This window comes from Lemur catta, chromosome 7 (assembly GCF_020740605.2).
Source record: "Lemur catta isolate mLemCat1 chromosome 7, mLemCat1.pri, whole genome shotgun sequence".
In the NCBI taxonomy this organism is placed as follows: Eukaryota; Metazoa; Chordata; class Mammalia; order Primates; family Lemuridae; genus Lemur; species Lemur catta.
Genome location: NC_059134.1, coordinates 86,059,964 through 86,086,057, shown reverse-complemented (window position 1 = coordinate 86,086,057; position 26,094 = coordinate 86,059,964). Strand labels below are relative to the sequence as shown.

The following is a 26,094-nucleotide window of genomic DNA, read 5'->3' as shown; positions in this document are numbered from 1 at the left end:
TGGGGAATGGACATGCTTGAAGCTCTGACTCGGGGGGATGGGGGGGCATGGGCAATATATATAACCTGAACTTTTGTACCCCCCTAATAAGCTGAAATATATATAGATATAAATATATATAAAGAATTTCCCAGGGTAAAGCGATCCAGCCCACTTGGGGTTTTCTCCTGCTTGGCTAGGGAAGCTGTAAACACAGTTTGGGATTACTGCTGTCGCGACTGCTCACCAAATCACAGCTACTCCGCGACTGATTTCCTCACGGCCACGGATCTTCTTGCAAGTCATACCCACCACCTCTCCGCAACACGCTCATAAACACACTCCAGTTTCGGACTGTGACAAAAAGAATTCCCAGGTAGGGCACCGGAGCGGGAGGGGAAGCCGAGGCAGAGTGCCCTGGGCTGACAGCTGAGCCCGCCCTGCGTCTGCGCCTGCGCCGCAGCCCGCTCCGTGGAGGAGCGCCGCCAGGGGGCGCTCTCGCCCGACGCGGCCGCTCTGTCTCCTCCCTCGCGGGCTGCCCGCCTCTCGCTCTTCGCAGCGATCAGAGAAGGCGGAAGCAACGGCGTCCGCAGCTGGGGCTCCGGCTCCGGGCGGCCCGCGGACGCAGCGGCGCTGGTCCTTGGCCCCGGAGACTGGCGTCCGGGCTGCCTCGCCTCAGAGCGCGGTGTCCACCCTTTTCCGGCGCCTTGGCTGAGCGGAGCCGTGCGGCAGGGTGGAGCCCTGCGCGCCTTGTCCAGCGGCCCAGCGCACTCGAGCGGTGAGTCTCCTCCGGACGCCGCTTGGCGGCTGCGGCTTCCCTTCCCGCAGGCGGGGGACGCCGTCCCCTGCCCCCTCGCGTGCTACTGGTCGGCGTCGCCGCTCCCCTGGCCGCCACCTCCTCGCTTCCTCCACTCCCCGGAGGAAACCCCAGTTTCCTCAGACCTGCTTCCCGTCAGCCCGCTTTCCCCCTTCCCAGAAAAGGAAATTGCCTTCTGGATTTTCCCGTCCCTCAGGACTGTTACCTTCTTAAAGAAAGAAAAATCCCTTAGAGTTCCCAGCGACTCCTTCTGTCACTGTCATGGGAAAGCTGTTTTTGGGTTCCCTGTGGAACTCTATAGTGGTCCCAGGCAGCAAGTTTAAAAAAAAAAAGTTCAGATGACACGAATGTTTCCTCCCCCGCCCCTGCACTCGGTAGTTCTAGCGATTGTTCCAGACGCTGGGTTGATAAAGCTGTTCCTAGTATTTGGCTTTAGGGGAACTCCAGCTGAGAGTTAGGACTGTCTTGAACGTGAACAGAAAGCACCTAAAGTATTAGCAGCCTGGTTCTATAGTATTTGTTTCTTTTGTTTCTCTGAGAGCAGATTACTAAATGTATGGCTACACAGGTACTAAATAGCAAAGAGAAAAACTTGTAACTTGGCTGCTGGCATTTTGTCTGTTCTCCTTTGATTACTAGGGAAGGCAGAGGGGGCGTTTCTGATTTTGAGGTTGAGGATCAGGTAAGGACAGCGTGGCCTGTTGGGACTCAAGGAGGGAATGTGTTTCAGGCACTGGTTGCCCACATGATGGGTACGGGGATCACATTCGAGTTTCAACCTTCATGCACTATATACATCACAGTATTTCAGAATTGTAACATGAGGTCTTTTCTGTGATCAATTTGGATATGTGGTGCTGATAAATTTTTGGCCACTTGGATTTTGAAAGGAGTTGTTCAAATCCTTGCCTCCTGGAGGAGAACAAATAGTGCCTAGGAAGGAGAATGCCTCTTGAATTTGGATTCAGAATTAAGGCACAACAGCTGAATATTTTGCAGCGTCTCCTGGCCATTGCAGCACATTTGCAGGTCTCTGTACTTTAGGAATAGATTTTAAGTTTGTAAATGGTTTCTGTTTCTAAAGCTAGTAGCAAATTATAGGTAATTTCTCAGTATTTTCTTTTACGTGGTTTTTCTTTAATGAGTTGTATGTTTACTCATGTATGAATTTCTGTTGACTTAAAAATTGACTCATTCAAGACATAACTTGTTGATTTCTTTAGTTTGGTGGAAATCTCATTAGCATCTGTTTGGTCTTAGAGAAAAAGTTTTTGCAGATCACCCTACTCCATGCCCCCCCCCAACATTTAACAGTATTCTCTTTGGATTATAATGTATATCCAGATATTAATTTGTGGATTTAAACAGCAAGGGTGTTTTATTATTTATTCATCTTGCAGTTAAAATAAGTTGGCAGTGGTTACATCCGACAATATGTAATTAAGGTAGTGCTTACCTTACTAGATTCACATCTGCAAAAAGGGAATTGAAATCATAAAGTTCTTAACATACAAGTTAAGAACAATTTAAACTTTGTTCTATCCCTTCTATTCATATAGAAAGCCACGTAAATGAGTAGAAGAGAGGCTGTAGGGAAGTTTTATTTTACAAAAGCATTCTCTTCCTTCTGTAAAGCCAAAGTTCTATCTCAAGCCTACTTTTGTAGCAGTTCGTATGATAGCATGAGGTTAAAAAGTAAAAAGAATTGTAATAGAGCATATTTTCTGCATACGTGCCAGATCATTTTTTATTCACTTCTACAGCAGACATAAAGCACTCCTAGTTTTTCTCTTAGTGTTAATTAAAATAGCTATTCATTGTAGTTAAGTTAGGAAGGTGATTTCCGTTAAGTCATTGTGATCCTTAAAAGTAAACGGGAAAAATATTTTAACTTGCCAAAGAAAGAATAAACATAAAAATATTAAATGAGGCACTCAAAATTCTGTTTTTAGCTTAACTTTCCCTTTGCAGTAGGTTACATGGGACTGCATACTGTAGACTTAGTGATTATCTGAAAAAGTTTATTTGGAAGATACTATGTAAAGCTTCTGTATTAGTTCTTAAAGCATGGAAAGTAATGTGAAACTTGAAGGCATCTAAATTTTGAAGAGTGCTCACTTATGTCTTATACTGCATTCCCATAGTGGAGTTCCTTTTAAGGAATTGTAACTGATTAGACGGTTTCATAGGAACACATTGGCTATAAAGGTCTCTTCAAATCCAGAGACCTTCAAGTCTTTTGAAAAGGACTGGAAGAGGGCAGTATGCAGACTGTCCAATAAACTGGATTTTAAACTGGACATTTGGGCAGAAGATGTAGACTTAGCTCAGTAACTTTTGCCTTTGTCATCTCGCTAGCACTTTGATATACACTGTACAACCAAAATAACAACAAATATTAATTTCTTAAAAGTGATTTTACTTTTTGAAAAATGATTAAAGATTTAAAAGATAGGACAAGGCATGGTGGCTCACGCCTATAATCCTAGCACTCTGAGAGGCTGAGGCAGGAAGATTGCTTGAGCTCAGGAGTTCGAGACCTGCCTGAGCAAGAGCGAGACCCCATCTCTACTAAAAATAGAAAACTTAGCCGGCTGTCAGTGGTATGCGCCTGTAGTCCCAGTTACTCTGGAAGCTGAGGCAGGAGGATCGCTTGAGCCCAGGAGTTTGAGGTTGCAGTGAGCTATGATGATGCCACTGCACTCTACCTAGGGTGATAGAGACTGTCTCCAAAAAAAAAAAAAAAATTAAAAGATAAATATACCTAGTCAAGGGTATAGAAAATGAGCTTTATCATAAATATTCTTATGGGAGTAGAATTACGATGCCTTTGATACATATTGGATAAACAGCATTATCTATCATAAAGCTTAAAAAGTTACATACCCTTTGATCCAGCAGTTCTAGGAAATTTACCTAAGAAAGTAATTGGACACAAAAATGTACAGGCATACCTCATTTTATAGTGCTTTGCTTTGTTGTGTATCACAGATACTGCGTACTTTATAAATTGAAGGTTCATGGCAACCTTATGTTAAGTGATACTGTAGGCCACATTTTTTAAACAGCAAGTGCTCATTTCATGTCACTGTGTCACATTTTGGAAATTCTTGCAATATTTTAAACTTTTTCATTATTATATCCGTTATGGTGATCTGTGATCAGTGATCTTTGATATTACTGTTGTAATTGTTTTGAGTTGTATGAACCATGTCCATATGAGATGGTGAACTTAATGGATAAATGAGAAAGTTCCAACTACTCTACCAACAGGGGGTTTCCCCACCTGTCTCCCTCTCCTGGGACCTTCCTGATACCTGAGACACAACAATATTGAAATTAGACCAGTTAATAACCCTACAATGGCCTGTAAATGTTCAAATGAAAGGAAAGATGGCACATCTTTCACTTTAAATCAAAAGCTAGAAATGATTAAGCTTCATGAGAAAGGCATGTCAAAACCAAGATAGGCCAAAATCTAAGCCTTTTGTACCAGTTAACCAAGTTGTGAATGCAAAGGAGAAAGAAGTTCTTAAAAGAAATTAAAAGCGCTGCTTCAGTAAAAACACAAGTGCTAAGAAAACAAAACAGCCTTATTGCTTATATGGGAGAAAGTTTTAGTGGTCTGGATAGAACAGCACTCCCCAACTTTTTTGGCACCAGGGACCAGTTTCATGGAAGGCATTTTTTCCATGCGCCGGGGGTAAGGGGATGATGCAAGCACATTATATTTATTGTTCAGTCAAACCTCTCTACTAATGATAATCCGTATTTGCAGCTGCTCCCCAGTGGTAGCATCACTGCCTCAGCTCCACCTCAGATCATCAGGTGTTAGATTCTCATAAGGAGCGTGCAACTTAGATCTCTCACATGCACGGTTTACAGTAGGGTTCAGATTCCTGTGAGAATCTAATACCACTGCTGATCTGACAGAAGGCAGAGCTTATGCAGTGATGTGAGCGATAGGGAGCAGCCATAAATACAGATGAAGTTTCGCTGGCTCCCCCGCTGCTCACCTCCTGCTGTGCAGCCCAGTTCCTAACAGGCCATGGACAGTACTGGTTGATGGCCCGGGGGTTGGAGATCACAGGGATAGAAGAGCAAGAGCAAACCAGCCACAACATTCCCTTGAGCCAAAGCCTAATCCAGAGCAAGGCCCTATCTCTCTGTAGTTCTGTGAAGACTGAGAGAGATGAAGAAGCTGCAGAAGAAAAGTTTAAAGTTGGCAGAAGTTGATTCATGAGGTTTAAGAAAAGAAACCATCTCCATAATGTAAAAGTGCAAGGCGAAGCAGCAAGTTATCCAGAAGACCTAGCTAAGATAATTGATTAAGATGGCTATACCAAACAACACATTTTCAGTGTAGATGGAACAGCCTTCTATTGGAAGAAGATGCCATCTAGGACTTTCATATCTATAAAGAAGTAGTCAATGCCTGGCTTCAAAACTTCAAAGACAGGCTGACTCTCTTGTTAGGGTTTCATGCAGCTGGTGAACTTAAGTTGAAGCCACTGTTCATTTACCGTCCTGAAAACCCTAAAGCCCTTAAGAATTATGCTAAATCTACTCTGCCTGTGCTCTATAAGGGGAACAACTAAGCCTGCATGACGCCACGTCTGTTTACAGCATGGTTTACTGAATGTTTTAAGGACACTGCTGAGACCCATTGCTCAGAAAAAAAGATTCCAATTATTACTGCTCGTTGACAATGCACCTGGTCTCTGAAGAGTTCTGATGGAGATGTACACGGAGATAAATGTTGTTTTCATGTCTGCTAACACAGCATCCATGGATCAAGGAGTCATTTCTGCTTTCAAGTCTTATTATTTAAGAAATACATTTTTTAAGGCTGTAGCTGCCATAGATAGTGATTCCTCTGATGGATCTTGGAAAAGTAAATTAAAAACCTTTTGGAAAGGATTCACCATTTTAGATGCCATTAAGACCACTCATGATTTATGGTGAGGAGATCAGGAGTTTGGAAGTTGAGTCTAACCCTCATAGATGACTTTGAGAGGTTTAAGTCTTCAGTGGAGGAAGTCACTTCACATATGGTTGAAATAGCAAGAGAACTAGAATTAGAAGTGGAGCCTGAAGATGTGACTGAATTGCCACAGTCTCATGATAAAATTTGAACAGATGAGGAGTTGCTTCTTATGGGTGAGCAAAGAATGTGGTTTCTTGAGATGGAATCTACTCCTGGTGAATATGCCATGAACATTGTTGAAGTGACAACAAAGGATTTAGAATATTCCATAAACTTTTGATAAAGCAGTGACAAGGCTTGAAAGGATTGACTCCAATTTTGAAAGTTCTCTGGGTAAAATGCTGTCAAACAGCATCACGTGCAATAGTGAAATCTTTCATGAAAAGATCACTTGATGTGGCAGATGTCATTGTTATCTTATTTTAAGAAATTGCCACAGTTACCCCAGCCTTCAGCAACCACCACCTTCAGAAGCAAAACTCTCTACCAGCTAAAAGACTATGACTCACTGAAGGTTCAGATGATTGTTAGTATTTTTTAGCAATAAAATATTTTTAAATGCAGATAAATTGATTTAAATTTAATTTTTAGACATAATGCTATTGCACAATTAATAGACTAAAGTATTGTGTAAACATAACTTTAATATGTACTGGGAAACCAAAAAGTTCATGTGACTTGCTTTATTGAGATATTTGCTTTATTGGAGTGGTCTAGAACCAAACTCAAAATATCTCCTACTATACCTGTATATGGGAAGGAAAATAACAAAGGATATATGCCCTAGTGTAGCATAAAATTATTGTTTGTTCTCAGATTTGGAAGGTATGAAGGGGGCCTTAGACGCCATCTTAGAGAGCAGGTGTAATGACCAGTTCTGCCTCTTGCCGCTATCTTGCTATTGCTTTCTTCCTCTCAATCTGTGTGAGCCTTTCCTAGGAGTCCACATCAGATAAATCAAAGCTTTGGGAGCTATTTTTAACTTTTCAAAAAATATTTTATCAAAACTAAACAAGTACAATGCTAAGTTTCTTTGCAGATTCTTTGAAATTCTGTATAGTGCTAGACAGCTCATGTTTAATAGTAACTGTGGTAAGCACTTTAGTGTAATAAATATAAAGGCAAATAAATTTAAAGGCAGCCTTATAGGCAGATTTGTCAAAACATGGATAAACATAGTGTAGTACAAAATGCACAGTGTCTGGGGGTTAGGTAGACTTGGGTTTGGATCCCAACCCTGTTACTTATTAGTTGCGTAATCCCATGCAAGTTATTTAACCTTTTTAGGCTCCATAGTTTCTGCTTTGGTAAGTGGGAACCATAAAACTGTTAAACAAAATACTACATAAAGCTGTAACATAATAACACATTTTATCCTGTCAATAACTCTCAGGTGGATTTTATTGTTAGCCCCATTTTACAGATGAGGAAAGTGAAGCACAGAAAGGTTCTATCACCTGCCCAAGTCATACCCATCTAATAATAAGTAACAGGGTTGAGAGTAGAAGAAGAGAGTTAAACCCAGATCATCCAGTTCCAGCACCATCACCACTTCTCAGTACTGTCCTTCCAGCCAGAACAGTGCCTCATACTTTGTAGGTGCCCGTGAAATGCTACTCAGAGTCTTTGAGGAGAATAAGAAGACATTTGTAGTGGTAAAAAGATTGAGGACTACTGTCTTAATCTTCTATTTGTTGAAGTGGCAGCCAGGAATTTTGTTTAAAAAAGACAGGCAGGGGGTAATTGTCTATCATATAGACTAGAGGCTTACATTCTATTTCTGGAACGATATCTGGCACATATTAGGATTTTTCCACCAGAGTAATTATCTAAAATAGAGATATGATTACCTGAGCTGTGAAGTACTTTTAGACATTAGCTTCTCACTTGTAAGTACCATAATAGTTTAGAATTTGAAGATATCCCGTCTGTTCACGAAAGCAATAGTTTTCCATAGGCAAACAAAACCTCACTCATTTTTCCAGTCATTAATAATGAAACATAGTCACTTGACCTGACTGTGAAGGCAGGACATAAAAATATACTTTTTCGATTCCATTTTTTCTGCACAAGAGAAATCCCCACACTGAGCATTTGGAAGTCTTCATAGAATTTTAGACCTAGAAGAGGAAGCCAAGATCCCAAGAGTTAAGTAACTCACCCGAAATCACACATCTAGCAGTGGCACATGATCACCTGATTCCCTGTGCACTGCCTTTCCTGGCACTGCCCTACCAGGCTGTTCTCTTCAGCTTGGGGTACTTGAAGGGACTTCAGCAACATGAATAAGTTCTTCAGCAGTTGCTGAATGAACACCTACTATACGAAAAATCTTGTGCTAAGTAGTGAGGAAATGAAAATTAAATTTCTTACCTCGGTCACAGGAAATAGACATATAAACAGATAGTTGTGATATAGATGAGTATTACAGTGCAGGCGCTTTTCCCTTTTTAACCTTATATTCTGTTGTTCTACTAGATCATGAACTTCTTAGGGTATCCAGCTTTCTTTGTGTGTGCCAAATGCTTTGTACAAATGATGGTACATATTTATTGAAGGAGGGGATCAGGTAACTTATAAAATAGTTCCAGGACAATCTTTGTCCTGACTAAATAAATAAATAAATAAATAAATAAATAAATAAATAAAATATTAGTCATGAAACAAAGCTCAAAACATTTTTAAAAGTTTTCTGTAAATAACATTAACACAGCTAATGTTTATGAACTAAAAGGTGACTTGTATAGATAAGCTGTGATATGTGTGTGTGTGTGTGTGTGTGTGTGTGCAGTATATGTATGTTAAGGCATTTTTTTTCTTGCTGTATCTACAGAGCAAGTGATAATCAAGTTACTATGAGTCTGCTAAACTGTGAAAACAGCTGCGCATCCAGCCAGTCCGAAAGCGACTGCTGTGCTGCCATGGCCAGCTCCTGTGGCGCCACAGCCAAAGATGACAGCGTGAGTGGAACTGCCAGCACGGGGACCCTCTCCAGCTCCTTTATGGAAGAGATCCAGGGCTATGATGTGGAGTTTGACCCACCCCTGGAAAGCAAGTATGAGTGCCCCATCTGCTTGATGGCATTACGGGAAGCAGTGCAAACACCCTGCGGCCACAGGTTCTGCAAAGCCTGCATCATAAAATCAATAAGGTACATGAGCTTAAGAAAGAATGGTGTCCTAGAACAGAACCAGATGCGGAGAATGTTACTACATAGAACATGGGACATTGCAAGAGTAGTCTTATACATAAAAGATTACTTAGGAAAAAAGAACACTAGACAGAAAATTGAGGAAGATTCTTATCCCGGTTCTTACTGTGGTACCAAAAGTGAATTTTTCTTTCCCTCTCCCCTGACCCCTGGGTAAATAAGTAAATACCTACTTCTGCTTAAAGCAGTTCTAATGCAGACTAGGGGGTGACTCTATGCTTTAAAGAAAATAATATTTTTAAATGTACCTTAGATGATGATTATAATATTAGATTATGTTAATCTTAACCATATAAAGAATGCTGACTCTGTAAGAGATCAGTTATTCCTATTTTAGCCATATTAAATTCTGTTACCTAATGTCTATGTGCAACTGTAAAATAACCAGTATTTTTAAAGAAACTAGTAACTGACGGCTGCCTTTATAATATATCCCTTTTAACTTCCTCCCCTGCTACCACCCTGTTCTGAATCACCATCAGCCCTTTAACCGGCCTCCCTGCTTTCCACTCTTCCAGGCTGTTCTCAATACAGCAGCCAGAGTGAACCTTGTAAAATAAGTAAGATGATGTCATCTCCGCTCAGGACATTGCAGTGGGGCATCTGGGAGTAAAAGCCAAAGTCCTCGAAAGGCCCTGTGCTTCACTTTCTGACCTCCTACTGCGTTTGCTTTCCTTCTACCTGTTCCCTCTTTTCTATTCCTTCAGCACGTAAAGCATGCTCCTGCCTTGGTGAGTGGCTTCAGCTATTCTCTCTGCTTAGAACACTCTTGAACTCCCTCTAGCATGGCTCACATCTCACCTTCTCATAGGTCCCTTGTTTATACCACAGCATGCTTCCACCCTGCTCGCCCCCAACACTCCCAATCTCTCTTACCAGGCTCTACTTTTCTTTTCTTTTTTTCTGTAGCACTTTCTGTCTTGTAAAACACCAGAAAGTTTATGTGTTTATTGTCTGTTCTCCCACTGGAAGATAAACTCCTTGCACAAAGGTTTAGATGTGTTTTATTCCTTGCTACTTCCCGAGTGCCAGGAATAGTGGCTGACCCACAGTAGGTGCACAGTAAATTGTGGTTATTTTAACTGAATGATAGTACATGGGATTTCCACAAATGATTCAAATCCTCTTCCAAGAAATAGATACATTTTACTATAATTCAAAGGTAAATGGGAATATTTTTAGGTGACTACGTTGTTCTATACAGGACCAAAAATTAGATGAAGGGCAACAGATATTATGTTTTTTAATAAATAGCCATCTAGTTACCATGGTGAAATTCTTAAGTAGGTTAAGTCCATCTCTGGCAACTCATTAGTCTCCTAAGTTTTTATCTCTCAACTTTTACATTAACGTTTCTATAAAACTTGAACTTAGAGTAACTATATCCATACTCGGGGCTTGGCTTAGTTTAAGTTACAAGGAAGCATGTCTCTTGTTTCACTTTTTGGGAAAAATGTGTTACCCAGTGTTGACAAGATCTATTTAGGGTATATTTTCTCAACCTCTATTGATATTTTGGGCCCAGATGGTTCTTTGTTGTGGGAGAATGTCCTGTGTGTGGTAGGATCTTCAGCAGCATCCCTGGCCTCTGCTCTCTAGATGCTGGTAATATCCCCCTTTCCCCCAGTTGTGAAACCCAAAATATCCCCTTGGGGGCAAAATTGCCCCTGTTTGTATTTAGGTAGACATTGTACCATATTATGGATCGTTGATTTTCCTGTAGGTAGAGAAGTGTAGTATTTTACCAAGTGGCAGCTATCTTCAGCTTTTTAATGGTTAAGATGTTCATGAAAGTGGTGGACGGTGGTCTGAAAGGAAATAAAACCCACAAAAGGAAGTCTGAGACTTTTTTTTTTTTTATCTCCCTCTAAGCTAGAATGACCACTTTGGCTGTAATATTTTTAAAGGAGCTGCTTTGAAATTTCTCTTCAGTTATAGTATAATCATTCAAGGACTCAGAATACATCTCAATCCAATTTCATTTTCTTTTGGAGTGATTGCTAATTCTGTGGATCATTGTTTTCATTTACTTTGTAAGATTCTTCTTTTCTCTTAGACATACGTCGCTTTAGGTTTAGGGGTACATATTTCAGTAAATTTGTTTATGGCTTTCTCTGCTTCTCCAAGAATAGTTGGCAGTGTAACAATAACATTATGCATTCTGAGAGAGGCCCCGTAACCATTGGACAGCAGACACTGTTTTTCATCACCTCATCACCTTTTTACCTGTCACAGCACATCGCACTGTTGAGCATGTAGCAGGTACTGAGCAAATGTTTGAGTGATTGATTAAGGCCCCTGTAGCCGACCCAACCTGTCACATTTTGTGAGTGAAGATTGAAACATCCCAAAAAGTTAAAGGGGATTGACAGATACCCAAGCTTCCTAAGGATGGTTTTTTTCCATCATAAGACAGAATAAACCACTGGAAAGCAGGACACAGGTCCTTTAACTCTCAATCACACTGTGCCCTAGACATACAAATAAAGGAAAACCTTTGTTGCCCATGAGCCGGAGGAATGTTGTAACTATTTCAGAATAAACCTTAAAATGTGACCTCATGAGGGTACTGCTAATTGGTTAAATATTTATTTATGACTGACGGTATAAGTAATACGTAAGAGCAGTACACTGTAGTCATATTATTAGTATTGTGAATAGCGTATTCCATCTTGTTAGTGTACTGTATAGGTGCTGATGGAACAGAGGCCAGCCAGACTACCAAAATTCCCATTCTTAACTTTCACTTCATTTTATGCCAATAAAATATGATTTTATTCAGTTAATTTTTTTCATTTGTTAGTTGGAATATATCCCACAATCTAAAATTCCATAGTTTTTGATTAGTAATCAATGTGGTGTTAGGTGTACTGACAGTTCATAAGCTGTCCATAAAATGGACAATTTATTTTGGTGACATTATGCAATATAATGTGTTAAATTATTTTTTCTTAGGAAATAATAAAGGAGAATTTATATATGTCATATATATAAACCATGTATAAGATATATACAGAAGTTAATGTTATATACAATGTAATGTTAAACATTTCCTAATGTGAATGTTTAAATCTAATTGGACGTATATTGTTTCTCTTTTTAAGGGATGCAGGTCACAAATGTCCAGTTGACAATGAAATACTGCTGGAAAATCAACTATTTCCTGACAATTTTGCAAAACGAGAGATTCTTTCTCTGATGGTGAGGTGTCCAAATGAAGGTTGTTTGCACAAGATGGAACTGAGGCATCTCGAGGTATTAAAGTTATGTTCTAGCTGTTAGCACATACAAAAGGCAGTTCCTAGAGAGCAGGGACTTTACTGTGTCCATCTGTGTATTGCCAGCACCTAGCATATATACTTGGTTGCTAAATTCTTGCTGAATTAATACCAACCCTTTGTTTATTGAATATAAATGTAAGTAGAAATTAGAAATTTCTTATTCCAATTTCTTATTCTTGCTTTGCCCCAATGATAATTAAAAAAAAAAAAAATCAATGTTCTTTTGCAAGTTTTTTGGGTGAACATTCTGTGCAGTAAAACTGATGAGCATTTTAAATATAAATGTCACATTTTAATCTCATAACTTCATTTTCTTCATTTTGAAATAAGCAGTAAGTCCTGTGTAGTCATCATCTCAGTGTCCTCATCATACATTTTTCTCCTGTTTTTCTAAATTTTGCATTTTGTTATGCACTAAATGGAATACTCCTTCAGTTTGAGATTAATTGAACCAATCAGATAATAAAAGAGTTTGCTTTTAAATTAAAGAAATAAATTCTTAGCTTGGTGATTTTTATCGGTAATTAAGTATTATTAATGTTCTGTTTGAAGTTAAATGTTTAAGACACATTTGCAACTTTCTTCTTTTACTCAGCTCTTTTTAAAAGTGTGGCCTTTCTGTATTGATTACCAGTAGTAAATTGGTAATCAGGACATCTGACTTCTTTCCAACTTTCTTCCCTAATTGGATGCATGAACTTGAGAATTTACATTCTTTGTGTAAACTTGCAGTCTACAATTATTATTTGAAAAAATTCATCAAGGCTTTCATATTGTGAATGGTTCTATGATGTGTCCTAGACAAAGTAGATTCGGTAGCCAATGCTATTAAAAGAAAACAGTATATTCTTAGAAAAGATTATATTTAGAAGACTTCTTCAGAATTGGCAACAGCGTACTAATCAATTATTTTTTTTCCATATTATAGGATCATCAAGCACATTGTGAGTTTGCTCTTATGAATTGTCCCCAGTGCCAGCATCCCTTCCAAAAATGCCAAATCAATATTCACATTCTCAAGGATTGTCCAAGAAGACAGGTTTCTTGTGCAAATTGTGCTGTATTGATGGCATTTGAAGATAAAGAGGCATGTACTGACTTGGATTTGTTAATTCCACTACTTAAAAAAATTTTTTACTTAAAAAAATTTTTTTAATGTATATTTGAGGGGGTTAGCAGTAGATAAGGATGTGATTCCAACCCTGAGTTGACATTATCAATTTTGGGAAAATTGATTTTTAAGAAAGAAAAGAAAATGCAATAAACCATTTTAGTAGGTAAGTGTAGAGTTTATAGTTGCATATTTTTTTAGAAAACATCGTTTATACTAGTTACCACTGTTGTAGATCTGCAAGTAACAGAAGCTTTGAGGAAAGGCATGTGCTGATTAACTTTCCTACGTGATATAATATTTTAATGACCAATCTTGGATTGAAGACAAACCAGTAGAATGATTACTTTATAAGACTTGCACAGAGTTATTTTGAAAATGAGAATGGGTTGTTATAGCTATTACAAAGATTAAATTAAATCCCACAAAGTGTGTTTCCTTGGTGATAATTCATCATGCTATATATATACAGTATATTCACTTTTCAGTATGTAATACTTCAATTAAAAAGCATCTTTTAAAAAGAAACTTCATGGTGCCTGACAGTGTCATGATGATAGAGCAGTTTTTCTATTCAGAAACTGAGATATAGAGAGGTTAAGTAGTTTCATATTAATATTGTCAGTGACAAAGCTGACACTGAAATCCTAGCCGTTAATCCCTATTCTCTTTACTAAAATAACCTACATATAATTTATGTTCTTGTATTACTATTACTTAGATACTTCCTTGAGGAACCTTAGTTCTTATAAATTTGTGCTATAGTATTTCCCTACTTTATTATGAGATCAAGCATATTATACTCATTATGTTGATAAAATATTCAAAAACTAACTTGCTAAAAATGTAGAGAAGTCTGAGTCATAATTAGAGCAAATTGACATGTTTCTAAACTTCAGTAAATTAGATGGACTTAACCTGGAAGGTTGATTATTTCTCATGACATCAGCTAAACTAAAACCATTGTAGTCTAGAAACCAAGGCACACCCTTCTGGTACATATAAGAACCTGAGCACCAAACCCTCATGCCCTAATATACATTTGTTCTTTAACCTATTGACAAGAGTTTTAATTAAATTGTCATACTACTGTTGAAAATTTTTGGAAGAAGATTGCCTTTGGAGAATTATAGCATTGGCAGATGATGTCCAGAGTAGTCACAGATGCTCTGCCTCTGAGGAAGCAATTTTAAAAATTCTTTTTTATTACTACCATATTCTCTTAAAGAGCTGTAAGACTGAATGAATCTCATTATTACATTGGCAAAGGGAAAGACGATATCCTTTAAAGATTACTCTCATAGTTTTGCTTTACAGAAATGAATGTCCTTAATTTGTTCATAATGAAAAATTACTTTTTATAAAAATTGGTTGTTTTGCTTTTTCAGATTTTCTCATGCTTTTCTTATGTTTTTTTCCTAATAAAATTCAGATCCATGACCAGAACTGTCCTTTGGCAAATGTCATCTGTGAATACTGCAATACCATGCTCATCAGAGAACAGGTACAACGATTCTCTTTCATAAAATAGTATTTTCATAAGTAGGTTAAACACAGTTTTTTAATTGAAAATTTAAATCAGTAAGGCAAAAAGAAATACAGGTTGAAGAAGTATTAGAGCTGTGTGAAAATTATGTATATAAATTAATAAATACTTTCAGAAAGATCAAAACATCCAGCCCTTTGTAAGTACTTAAAATTCCTTAAGTCATTAACGTAATACCTATGTTTTTATGTATTTATGAAAATTTCCAACACCACCAGACAATTTTAAGATAAAAATAATCAAAAGTAAGGATCCCCATTTAAAAAAAGAAAAAACTAAGAAATACATGTTTACACACTGTGAATTGGGAATCTTAGGTGTCCAGAGACCAGCTGAAAGAATAAGAGGGAGCAATGAAATAGAACAAAGCAAGTCTGTTCAGTAGTAGAACTTCATTTGTAGCTATAGCTCCTGAAGCCTATAGGGAGGTTCCCAGGACCTGTGACCTTTCTGTTCAGTTGTCCTGTAGGCCACTGATGTGGCATCATTAGAAGTAGTAGTTATAATAGAGAACTATATGTTTTGATTATTAATAGAGAAAGGAAAATTCCATCTGATTGCTATCTTCTGGCGTTTGGAGAGTTTATCCACAAAATATGAATATTAGTCACTAAATATTTACACACCCATGAAATCTGTAAACCCAGAGATCATTATTGATTTACCTTACTAAGTAGAAGCAAGCAAAACCTGTCTCACGACTAAAGTTTTCCATTTGTCTATTAACAGAATCTCTTAGTTTTTTCCAAGTAAGCCTTGATTTGAAGGTGTTAAACCTCTTTTTGCTTATGAAGTCCTACCTCCCTGGTGTTCCTTTTTGTTCTCTTTTAGTCTTTAAAGGAAACCGTGCAGCATGTTTAAAACCCAGCAAAAATAAAATTTAATGTAGGAAAAAACCCTAGGCTAAGAATCAGAAAACCTAGGTTTTGATTCTGTAGTACTAACTTGCTGTCTGATCTCTGCCAAATTGACATTCTAGATAAGGGATCAGCAAACCAGCCCCCTAGCCAGATCTGTCCAATAAATTTTTATTCCAAATAAATTTTTATTGGAACATAGCCATGCCCGTGTGTATGTATTGTGTATGGCTGCTTTTGCACCACAATGATGGAGTTGAATACTTGGAACAGAGACCATACAGCCCACATTTACTATCTGAACTATTACAAAAAATTTTGCTGACCCTTGTTCTAGATTGTTTTTTCTTGAGAAATAAGGGTTTGGGTTAAATGGTCTCTAAGGTTGTTTCTGCTTGAAATATCTACAACTATAGCCAAACTAAATTTCTAAAGGGAATTTGGCACCACTTTCAAAGAATATGATTCTGTGTAATGGATCTTGCCTGAAAGAATGTGTCTTAGAGTCCCCAAATCAAGGACTGAGACTTTCTTTAGAGCTTTTACTAATGTACTTTGAAGTACCTTCTGACATGAGTCTCCTCAGGATAGCTAAAACATGCCCCAGTTAATAAAAAGTAAGATGATTTATGAAAGGTGATCATGAGGGAAGTAATGGATGTAGTCAGTGGCTTCAGTGCATTAGGGCCTGGTTCCTATTAAATGGCCTAGAGCACAGTGAAAGTCCTGATTGAGTTTATCAAAGTTCTAGTTGTCGCAAGGTGTTTTTTTCCCTCTAAAATGCCACTAGAGGGTGCCAGTTCCCAGCAAGAGGAACATATTCATTTTCTTTTTTTTTTTTTTTTTTTTTTTTGAGACAGAGTCTCGCTTTGTTGCCCAGGCTAGAGTGAGTGCCGTGGTGTCAGCCTAGCTCACAGGAACCTCAAACTCCTGGGCTTCAGCGATCCTACTGCCTCAGCCTCCCGAGTAGCTGGGACTACAGGCATGCGCCTCCATGCCCGGCTAATTTTTTCTATATATATTTTAGTTGGCCAGATAATTTCTTTCTATTTTTTTAGTAGAGACGGGGTCTCGCTCTTGCTCAGGCTGGTCTCGAACTCCTGACCTTGAGCAATCCACCTGCCTCGGCCTCCCAGAGTGCTAGGATTACCGCCGCGCCCAGCCCATATTCATTTTCTTGAAATGAATTTTGAGTAATTTAGCAGGGGAATGTTACGAGATGTTGATATTCCTGTCTGTATAACTTTTGGAAGTAAATATTATTTTAATCTTTCAGGATTATATAATTTCTTTTGCAACTATTCAGCTCTCCTAGTGTGACACAAAAGCAGCTGTAGATAATGCATAGTTTTCTTTAGATGAAATGTAAATCTTCATTTTAAGTGTGATCTCATCAAAGTAGAACATATGAGATACAGGGAAAAGTATTTTTCAACCTTTGTTTTGGATTTTAGATGCCTAATCATTATGACCTAGACTGCCCTACAGCTCCAATTCCATGCACATTCAGTACTTTTGGTTGCCATGAAAAGGTAAGTTTTTTTTCTTTTAATTCTTGAATATAAATCAGGAATACTCACTTCTATAGTGTAGTAGAGAATAGCAACAAGAATGTAAGTGTTTATTACACAGTGTGATAAATTTTTTTTTAAATTTTTTTGGGTAGATACACTGCATGAAAGTGATAAATTATTTAATAGAGTCATATGTGGATGCTATGGGCAAAAGCAAAGGCACACTTAGCAATACCCAAAGCATTTGGGTAGTCTTGACAAAACATGATGAGTCTTAACAGATGAAAAACATTGTCCATGAAGACAGGAGAGAGAAGACTGGTGAGAGCGAGCATGGTGATTTGAGGAACAACAAGTAGTTTGTTTTATGTTATTCAACCCAGCAGTAATGTAGACAAGTTGAGGTGGTGTGGGGGTGACAATACCCAAGTTGTTGGAATACCAAGACCTCAAATAAGGGCAGCATGAATTGTGGTGATAACACTGAAGATAGCCTTAGGAGCCAATATATATTTAGGAGGGAAGATCTATTGACCATGTGACTAAATAGGTATGATGGGTGAAGGACGGGGAGATATCTAGAATGACTCTTGGTTTCTGGCCTTGATCACTAGATAGATGGAAGGGCCATTCAGCCAAAAAGAGTAGACACAGGAAGAACTGCTTGGAGGTAGAGGTAGAAAAAAATGAGTTCTGTTTTAATGATATTGAGTTACAGATACGAATTCACCCAGCTAGGGAACATCCAAGTGGAGATGACTGACATGTACTGTATGTGTGGCCTTAAGCTCCAACGAGAACTGAGACTCAGAATATTGATTTGGGGAAGTAATTTGTTGTGATAATGAAAGGTATGATTGAGATCATATAGAGTGTGTACAGGAAAGAAGACGACTAAGGAAAGGAGCCATGAATGAACATTATAAGAAACAGATGAACCAGGCAAGGAGAAATTATGTTATGGTCTTCAGAATTAGTTTCAAGACTTGTGATCAGTAGTATCAAATCTCTGAGAAAGGTCATTATTTACAATAAGTTATTCTTGAAAGTGCAATTACACTTTTGCTTTTCTATTGTACTTTTTTTCTGGCTTATTTATGATTAACATACATTTAATACTTTTAAAAAAATGAGCAAAATAGTATATGGTATGGTTGTATTTTCTGGAAAAATTGTGTGCTTAGAGAAAGACTTGAAGGAAACGTATCAAAATGTTAATGGAAGTTAGGTGAGATAATAGGTAACATTTTCTTTTTGATCATATGTATTTTCTATTTTTTATAATATACATGATTTTCTTTTATAATAAAAATTGTTATATTATGAATGTTTTTCATATAACAACTAGAATGTTCTTGATAACCTTAGAATAGCATGGAGACAGGAAAGATGCCAGTTTGCAATAGATTTGTATAATAGGTGAGGAATTGCAAACAGTGTAGATACACTATTCTTGGCTTTAAAAGGAAGAAGACTGGGAGGCTGAAGTGGGAGGATCACTCAAGGTCAGGAGTTCAAGACCAGCCTGAGCAAGAGCGAGACCCCATCTCTACTAAAAATAGAAAGAAATGATCTGGACAGCTAAAAATATATAGAAAAAAATAGCTGGGCATGGTTTCACATGCCTGTAGTCCCAGCTACTTAGGAGGCTGAGGCAGGAGGATAGCTTGAGCCCAGGACTTTGAGGTTGCTGTGAAGCAAGGCTGACGCCACAGCACTCTAGTCCGAGCAACAGAGTGAGACTCTGTCTCAAAAAAAAAAAAAGAAGAAGAAGAAGAAGAAATTGGAATTAACTAGAGGGAGACATAAGATCAATAGAGAGTTTGCCTTTTTTTTTTAAATGGGAAAGATTTTAGTAATTATATTCTGAGGGAAAGGGTTAGAGAAGAAGATGTTTGAAGATGAAGGACAAAGATGAAGATGAAGATGAGTAAAACACCTGGGATATGTTAGAAAGGGTCAGGGTCAGGTGCTACGTAGACCACAGGTGGAACACTAATGTTGGACAAGAGGAGAGGCTTCTCTGAGTCAGAAGAGAAGGATGGTTACAGATACGGACATGTTTGTAGGTGGGAGCAAAATTTATTTGAGTGAAAGCTGGGGGAGTAGTCATCAGATAGTCTCACTTTTTTAGTGAATTAAGAGGCAGGATCAAGAATCTGATGAAGGCAAAGGAAAGTTGTAGAGCATTGAAGGAATTGGTGCTGCTACTTAAAAACTTCTTATTTGGCCTGACTGGATCCTTTTCCTAGGCCTCACAGTAGGTGTCTATTCCCACCCTAAGGCTTGTGCTTGATTTTTAGATGCAGAGGAATCACTTGGCACGCCACCTACAGGAGAACACCCAGTCGCACATGAGAATGTTGGCCCAGGCTGTTCATAGTTTAAGCCTTGCCTTAACTCCCTATGATCCTGCCTCTCTGTCCCGGGTTTCCTCTGGGTGTCACCCAGAAGTCCAAAATTTCCAGGAAACCATTCACCAGTTAGAAGGTCGCCTTGTAAGACAAGATCATCAAATTCGGGAGCTGACTGCCAAAATGGAAACTCAGAGCATGTATGTAAGTGAGCTCAAACGAACTATTCGGTCCCTTGAGGACAAAGTTGCTGAAATTGAAGCACAGCAGTGCAATGGGATTTACATCTGGAAGATTGGCAACTTTGGGATGTACTTGAAATCTCAAGAAGAAGAGAGACCGGTTGTCATTCATAGCCCTGGATTCTACACAGGCAAACCTGGGTACAAACTCTGCATGCGTTTGCACCTTCAATTACCAACTGCTCAGCGCTGTGCAAACTATATATCCCTCTTTGTCCACACAATGCAAGGAGAGTATGACAGCCACCTCCCTTGGCCCTTCCAGGGTACAATACGCCTTACAATTCTTGATCAGTCTGAAGCACCTATAAGGCAAAACCATGAAGAGATAATGGATGCCAAACCAGAGCTGCTTGCCTTCCAGCGACCCACAATCCCACGGAACCCAAAAGGTTTTGGCTATGTAACTTTTATGCATCTGGAAGCCCTAAAACAAAGAACCTTCATTAAGGATGACACATTATTAGTACGCTGTGAGGTCTCTACCCGCTTCGACATGGGTAGCCTTCGGAGGGAGGGTTTTCAGCCACGAAGTACCGATACAGGGTTATAGCATCCTTTCATTTGTTCCAAAAAAAAAAACTATCTGGAGAAAACAGTGCCTTTCCTTGTGCTGTTCTTGATAATAATATGCAAAAAAGAAAAAAAAAAGCACTGGGAAAGCAAGATGTAATACCCACTAGTGAATGTAGGTAAAGAGGTCACTTACCACTTCTTCCTGTTGGAAATGGAACTGAGGCTGTTTTTTCTTCGGCATCTACATGTTCTATGCTTTTTCAAAAATGTTATGCCTGAAGTGCCTGTGGCATGTTGGAGCAGCTGTTTTGTCAATCAGGATACCTCTTTGTTGTACTTCATGGACTTTTGCTCCAGCGTGTTTTATTGTCAGAAAGCCTAGAGTCAGAGTACTAAAGCTCAAGCCTTTAATAATAATGGACTTTCCTTAAAACTACAGCTTATTTTTATAGTATTGTATGTAATATATTAAACGTGAGAATCACTACTGCCTTGTGCTGGTACCAGCAAGAAGAGTTATTACTCTAGAGTTGAGTTCTCATTTTATTTCACCTCTTAAATTCCAGAGGATTTGAACCATAATCCTTGGAAAGCTTAAGTTCTCATTCACCATTTTTTTCCTCCAGGTTGTTACTAAGGATTTTCAAAGACTAGTTTAAACCCTAAATATAACCTTACTTATTTAGTGTAAACATGTTGTCTGTTGAATAATACTTGTTTTAAGTGTTTCATTTTGCCTTGTTTAACCTACGTCCTTGAGGCCATGAGGTAGCATCTTCTCCAGAGTTTATAATGCTGAGAACCATGTGGATACCAGCTTTTCAGTGTTATGCTATGTAACCCTTTTTTGTCTATTCAGTGCAAAGTGAAGTTCACAGCTCTGCATGTCTTCAGTTGTTTAATGTTTATAGGACAAGTAGATGTGCACATACAATCAACAACATAAAAATTAAAAGTGACTCAACTAGTCAACCAATGTGGCATCTCATTGGTGGTGAGAAGCTACGTGTGAGCCAGAATTCATTTTCTTTTGAATACTCTCTGGTTTAGTTAAATTAAATGAAATAAAATTGATTTCCTAACTTGGGAGGTCATCAGAGGTTCCTGAGAGGTCACCAAGCTAAGGTTGGAAGTCACAGTGGTTATATCACAACTTAGCTTGGGTAGGTTGCTTTAGTCAACAATTCACTGCAGGTCCTGAGGAGGGTCCTATGGAATGTATTGAATTGACAAAATGTTTCTGATATGGAAAGATGATTTTTGTGCCATTATATATTTGTTAAAGGCCTACAGGTATAAAATATAGTGGAATCTAGTTCTCAGGGAATCCCACAACTAGTATAGGCTCTTGTAAAGGATCTAAGGATCCATCCATTCTTACATTTACACAAGATAATTTGAATTTGTCTGGTAATGAGAGTTGGTATATCTCCAGAGAGGCCAAATCAGAGTCCCTGAGTAGTGTTCAAGATCAGCCTTAATTTCAAGAGGAAGCTGGTTTTTGGTTCCAGGCAGCCCTAGCCAGTGTCACTTTGAACTTTCCCTTTGATTTTCTCTCTACTCTCCCTCCCAGACTCACTGTTAGGCTCCTGCTTTGGTGAGTTTGCTATAGAGTGAAAATAAGAGTGAAAATAAAAGTGAAGCAGAGACCTTGTTTCCCTGTGCCACTGTTAGTACCACAGGCTCATGGCTGGTTACCAGTTTATTCCCTGGCAGTGTGTGTCTCTTAGTTATGCTTTCCAGCTAGCTCCTGAGAATCACTGCAGCACCACCCTCAAGGTAGGGAAATCTGTACTGCTGCTGTTCAGTGTTTTTTAATGAATAAATAAATAAATTAAATAATCGTCAAGTTCCATTTAAAAAGTAAACAGTTATTTTTGTATTTGCATAGAAAAGGCCTGAAGGAAATATACTAAACTATTTTTAATGGCTTATTTTCTTCTTTCTGCTTTCTTACATTTTCTACAATAAACATGTACTTTTATCAGAAAAAAATTAACTGTTGCCACAAAACATTCAGTCCCCGCTCCCAAGAAAGGAAATGATATTTAAAAGCTTCCTGGTCAAATTTCTATTAAAAGCATGGCTGTGCATTAGGTACTAAGAGGAGTCATTTCCTGCCTTGGTTATATTATTTTTTTCCACTAACTCAGGAGTCTTAAAACAAAAATGGTTTTTTGCCTAACTTGAGCTTTTCTTAACTTCAAGTTTTCCATCTGTAAAATGAGTTGAACTAGATGTTTCTGTGGTCCCCTCCAACCATAAAATTCTGTCTTAAGCAATTAAGTTCTAACGAACAGAACGTTGACAATACTCATCAAAGGATTTTGCCAGTAGAAAATGGCTTTAACTTACTCTTTGCTGATACTAATACTTTACTTCAATTTAGTGTCCATCAGCTGGGTCACAGTTAAATTAAATGAGCAATTTTTTTTAACCTCCAACATTTAGCATTTTGTAATAAACCAACCAGTTATTTTATGCTGGTCATTGTGTATATAGAGTAGAAATAATGGTCAAGCTGTCGTTCCAAATAGAAAACTTTTGATAAGACTTCAACTTAGAATCAGATCTTAACCTGGAAAGTTGGTTTCTTCCTTATATTTTTCAAATTTTCTATCCCACTCTTAAACATGCTAGTTTCACCCAGTTGGTTTACAGGCGTTTGGGCTGTGTATTTATATTTTATTAACCACCTTTTAACATATTCTTTTGACATCATTCTGGGACATTGCCAATTTTTTTTTAATGTTTTCCCTTTTTCCAGAGATGTCTAACCCAATGTTGGATGAAACTTGCTGCAAGTCATACATTTTGCTGTTGGCAAACAAGTCTGAATGTTGACATGTAATTTGGTAGTTCATTACTATATTTTGACAGCAGTGATAGTCTCTGGCTATACTACATTATGACTCAACTTTTATTTTTGGTATGAATTGTAGAAAAAAAAATAGAATGAAGGTGGATTTTTTACCCTAATGATAGACTAATGTAAAAAGATGTTGGATGACCTCTCACAATTAATTTTTGTGACTAGTCTAAAATTATGTTCTCCATTACTGTTTTCATGCCAATAAATCTTAAACTAAGAGATGCTTATTAATTGTGCATGCAGTTACAATGCATTCTTTTTACAGAGGAGCAATTGTTTATCATTCCTTTACCCAGGGAATCCTCAACTTTCTGGTGACCAGAAAACATTTTAGAGTTTTCTAATTTACGACTTTGAAGTACTTTTCTTCTGTTCAGTTACTAACACTGCTCTTTTCTTAGCTTGCTTCAATTAAATTCTACTCATTGTTTTATGTAAAATACCATTAGGTGTTTTTTTGTGATGCCTAGTTCCATAAAACCTAAGCAGTGCAATGCCATAAGGAAATGAAAAGGGAACAATAAATAATCTTGTTTATTTTTCTTTTGAAATGTTTTTTTTTTTTTAAATTCCCAGAGTCATGATAGACTGTAGTTAGTTTCAGAGTTGCTGTTGTGTCTATAGAATGGAGTAGGCACTTCCAAATTTCCAGTATCCAGAAAGATGATCTGATGAAATCAAATTGGATGGATCTTGGTAGATTGTAACACTCAATAACCACCTTCACTTTTTAGTCAATGACAAACACTTGCAAGGAGATACCTAATTGTTTCACTAAATTTCACCTACGTCTTTAATGTTTTAAAGCTTTTCCCCCCAGAAAAGTCAGGTTATTATAAAATTCTGAAAAACAATTCTAGATGATGAAAACATTTTCTAGAATGAGGAGGTGTGGTGCTCCTTTTCCTCTCTCTAAGTGCTTTTTCAGCAGGACACCAGCCTTGCCTTTAAGATACGAGGGAAGGTGGGGCGTGTTCCTCTGCTCTTGAGATTTGCAGCTCTGAATGTAGGTTCTTTCCTACTCCTGGGACATCACCAAAGCAGCAATAACCATAGTTGTCTTCTGCGCTAGCCCCCAGGAGAAGGTAAATTGTATGTGGGACAGGGACATGTTCTGGTCACTGCTGAATCCCCTGTACTTAGCACAGTGCCTGGCACATAATACATACTTAGATGTGTAATAATGAACATTTAATGAAAGCAATGGTTGAAGACCAATTTCTGGTAGCTTGTCATGTTAATTTTAGGTGGTAAAGCATATTACATTTTTTGCTTTTTTACCTCAGCACTTTTATTATGAAATTTCCCAAACATACAGAAATGTTGAGAGACTTGTATGATGAACATCCTCCACCAAGCGTCAGTGATAACATTTTGTTACAATTGCTTTATCACTTAATACATGTTGCTTTTAGTGAGATTTCAAGTTTGGTTTCTCCTTAAAAATCTTCTAAAAAAATTCAACAACTTTAATCAAGTTATCTTAAACTCTTTGGGGGAACTTGTGATATTTGTGTTGTAACTGGAATTGTAGTTCTCACTTTAAGCTAAATTTAAACTTTTGTAAATTTGTTATGCTGAATTTTAATCTTATTTATTTGCCTGAAGGGGTATTTTTTATAATGGATTTATTTGAAAGTCCTTGATCAATTGTGCAGTACATTCTAATGTTATTTTCACACTTGATAAATTATCCAATTAATTTCTCTGGTGAGAATGTAATTTTGGGCCCATTTTGCTTATACAAGGTTCCAGGATTATGTTCCCAGAGGGCTGAAGAGGTGGTGTAATTTAGCATATAGAGCACTAAATTAAGACCTAAGACAAATTTTACTCCTGACTGACCATGGGCAAATCAGTTTTGTCTTTGTGTCCATTTATCTACCTGTAAAGTGGAAACTAGAATTTGAAATTTAGATATTATGAAGTAATGGGTAACATTTATTAATGCTTGGCTCTATGAAGAAAGATACTTTATGAATCTAGGGAGGCTTATAATTCTGTAACTGTATGACAAGCTATGGAATGAAATCTGAGTTTTGAAAATTGAAACACATCCAGTTGTCGACGTGTCTTATCAAAAAGCCTGCTGTTGCTTAGATGTTAGTATTGCCACAGAATTTGTGAGCAGTTTCCTAATCCATCTGGACTCTGAAAATATGTGCCTTACAACAGAGAGTGAGTGCAAAGATGGGGGCTGGGGGTACTGATCATAGAAAGACTGAAAATCAGTGCCTGAAGCGCAGGTTGTGTTGAAGGGAGGGATTAAAGGAATTGCCCAGATTCAGTGCAGCACGCCCTCCGCCACTCCCCCACCATCAGCACGCACACAGCACATAAAACAAGCCCTGCTCCCGCCGGCGGCCTAGCCTCAGATGGCCTCCACTGGATCCATGGGATTGAATTGCAGGGCTGGCTGCAAGAAGGAAGGCCTGGGATAAGCAGGGTCTCTACTACGCTTAAGGGGTAACTGAGCTACTCTTTCTAAACCCAGGTTATAAATGTGGATTCACATTTATCTCACAAAGGCACTTGGGGTTTTTACTTTAGATCATGTCTTAGTTGTTGCAAGGATATGACCAAAACAGTGATCTTTGGCACCTTATTTAATATTGATTTAGAAAAAACAAATGCCAGGCTGACACACTTACCCGTCCTCTCTGTTCTTATTCCCTTATCAGCCTGTGTATTGCACCAATGTCTTAACGAAAAAGCACTCTTAATTAAAATGAAATATATATTAAAATATAAGCAATATCCCAAGTGATTTTTAATGAAGTAACTTGACTACTTTGATTTTTGCTTCA

The 26,094-nt window shown here is 38.0% G+C and overlaps 1 protein-coding gene across 1 annotated transcript; it reads left to right on the top strand.

The window, feature by feature from the left end:
- The first annotated feature begins 512 nt into the window (after positions 1–512).
- Positions 513–20,902, top strand: TRAF6 (TNF receptor associated factor 6). The gene is made up of 7 exons (XM_045557820.1): positions 513–757; positions 8,617–8,934; positions 12,099–12,249; positions 13,204–13,362; positions 14,819–14,890; positions 17,244–17,321; positions 19,607–20,902. The coding sequence occupies exons 2-7, from the start codon at positions 8,639–8,641 to the stop codon at positions 20,450–20,452; spliced, it is 1,602 nt and encodes a 533-aa protein (XP_045413776.1). The 5' UTR covers positions 513–757; positions 8,617–8,638; the 3' UTR covers positions 20,453–20,902.
- Positions 20,903–26,094: the final 5,192 nt, after the last annotated feature.

Bases quoted from the DNA above. Each gene is read 5' to 3' on its own strand.
- TRAF6 (XM_045557820.1), top strand. From the start codon at position 8,639: ATGAGTCTGCTAAACTGTGAAAACAGCTGCGCATCCAGCCAGTCCGAA. The intron at 8,935-12,098 runs GTACATGAGCTT...TCTCTTTTTAAG, and splicing joins TGCATCATAAAATCAATAAG to GGATGCAGGTCACAAATGTC. The intron at 12,250-13,203 runs GTATTAAAGTTA...TCCATATTATAG, and splicing joins TGGAACTGAGGCATCTCGAG to GATCATCAAGCACATTGTGA.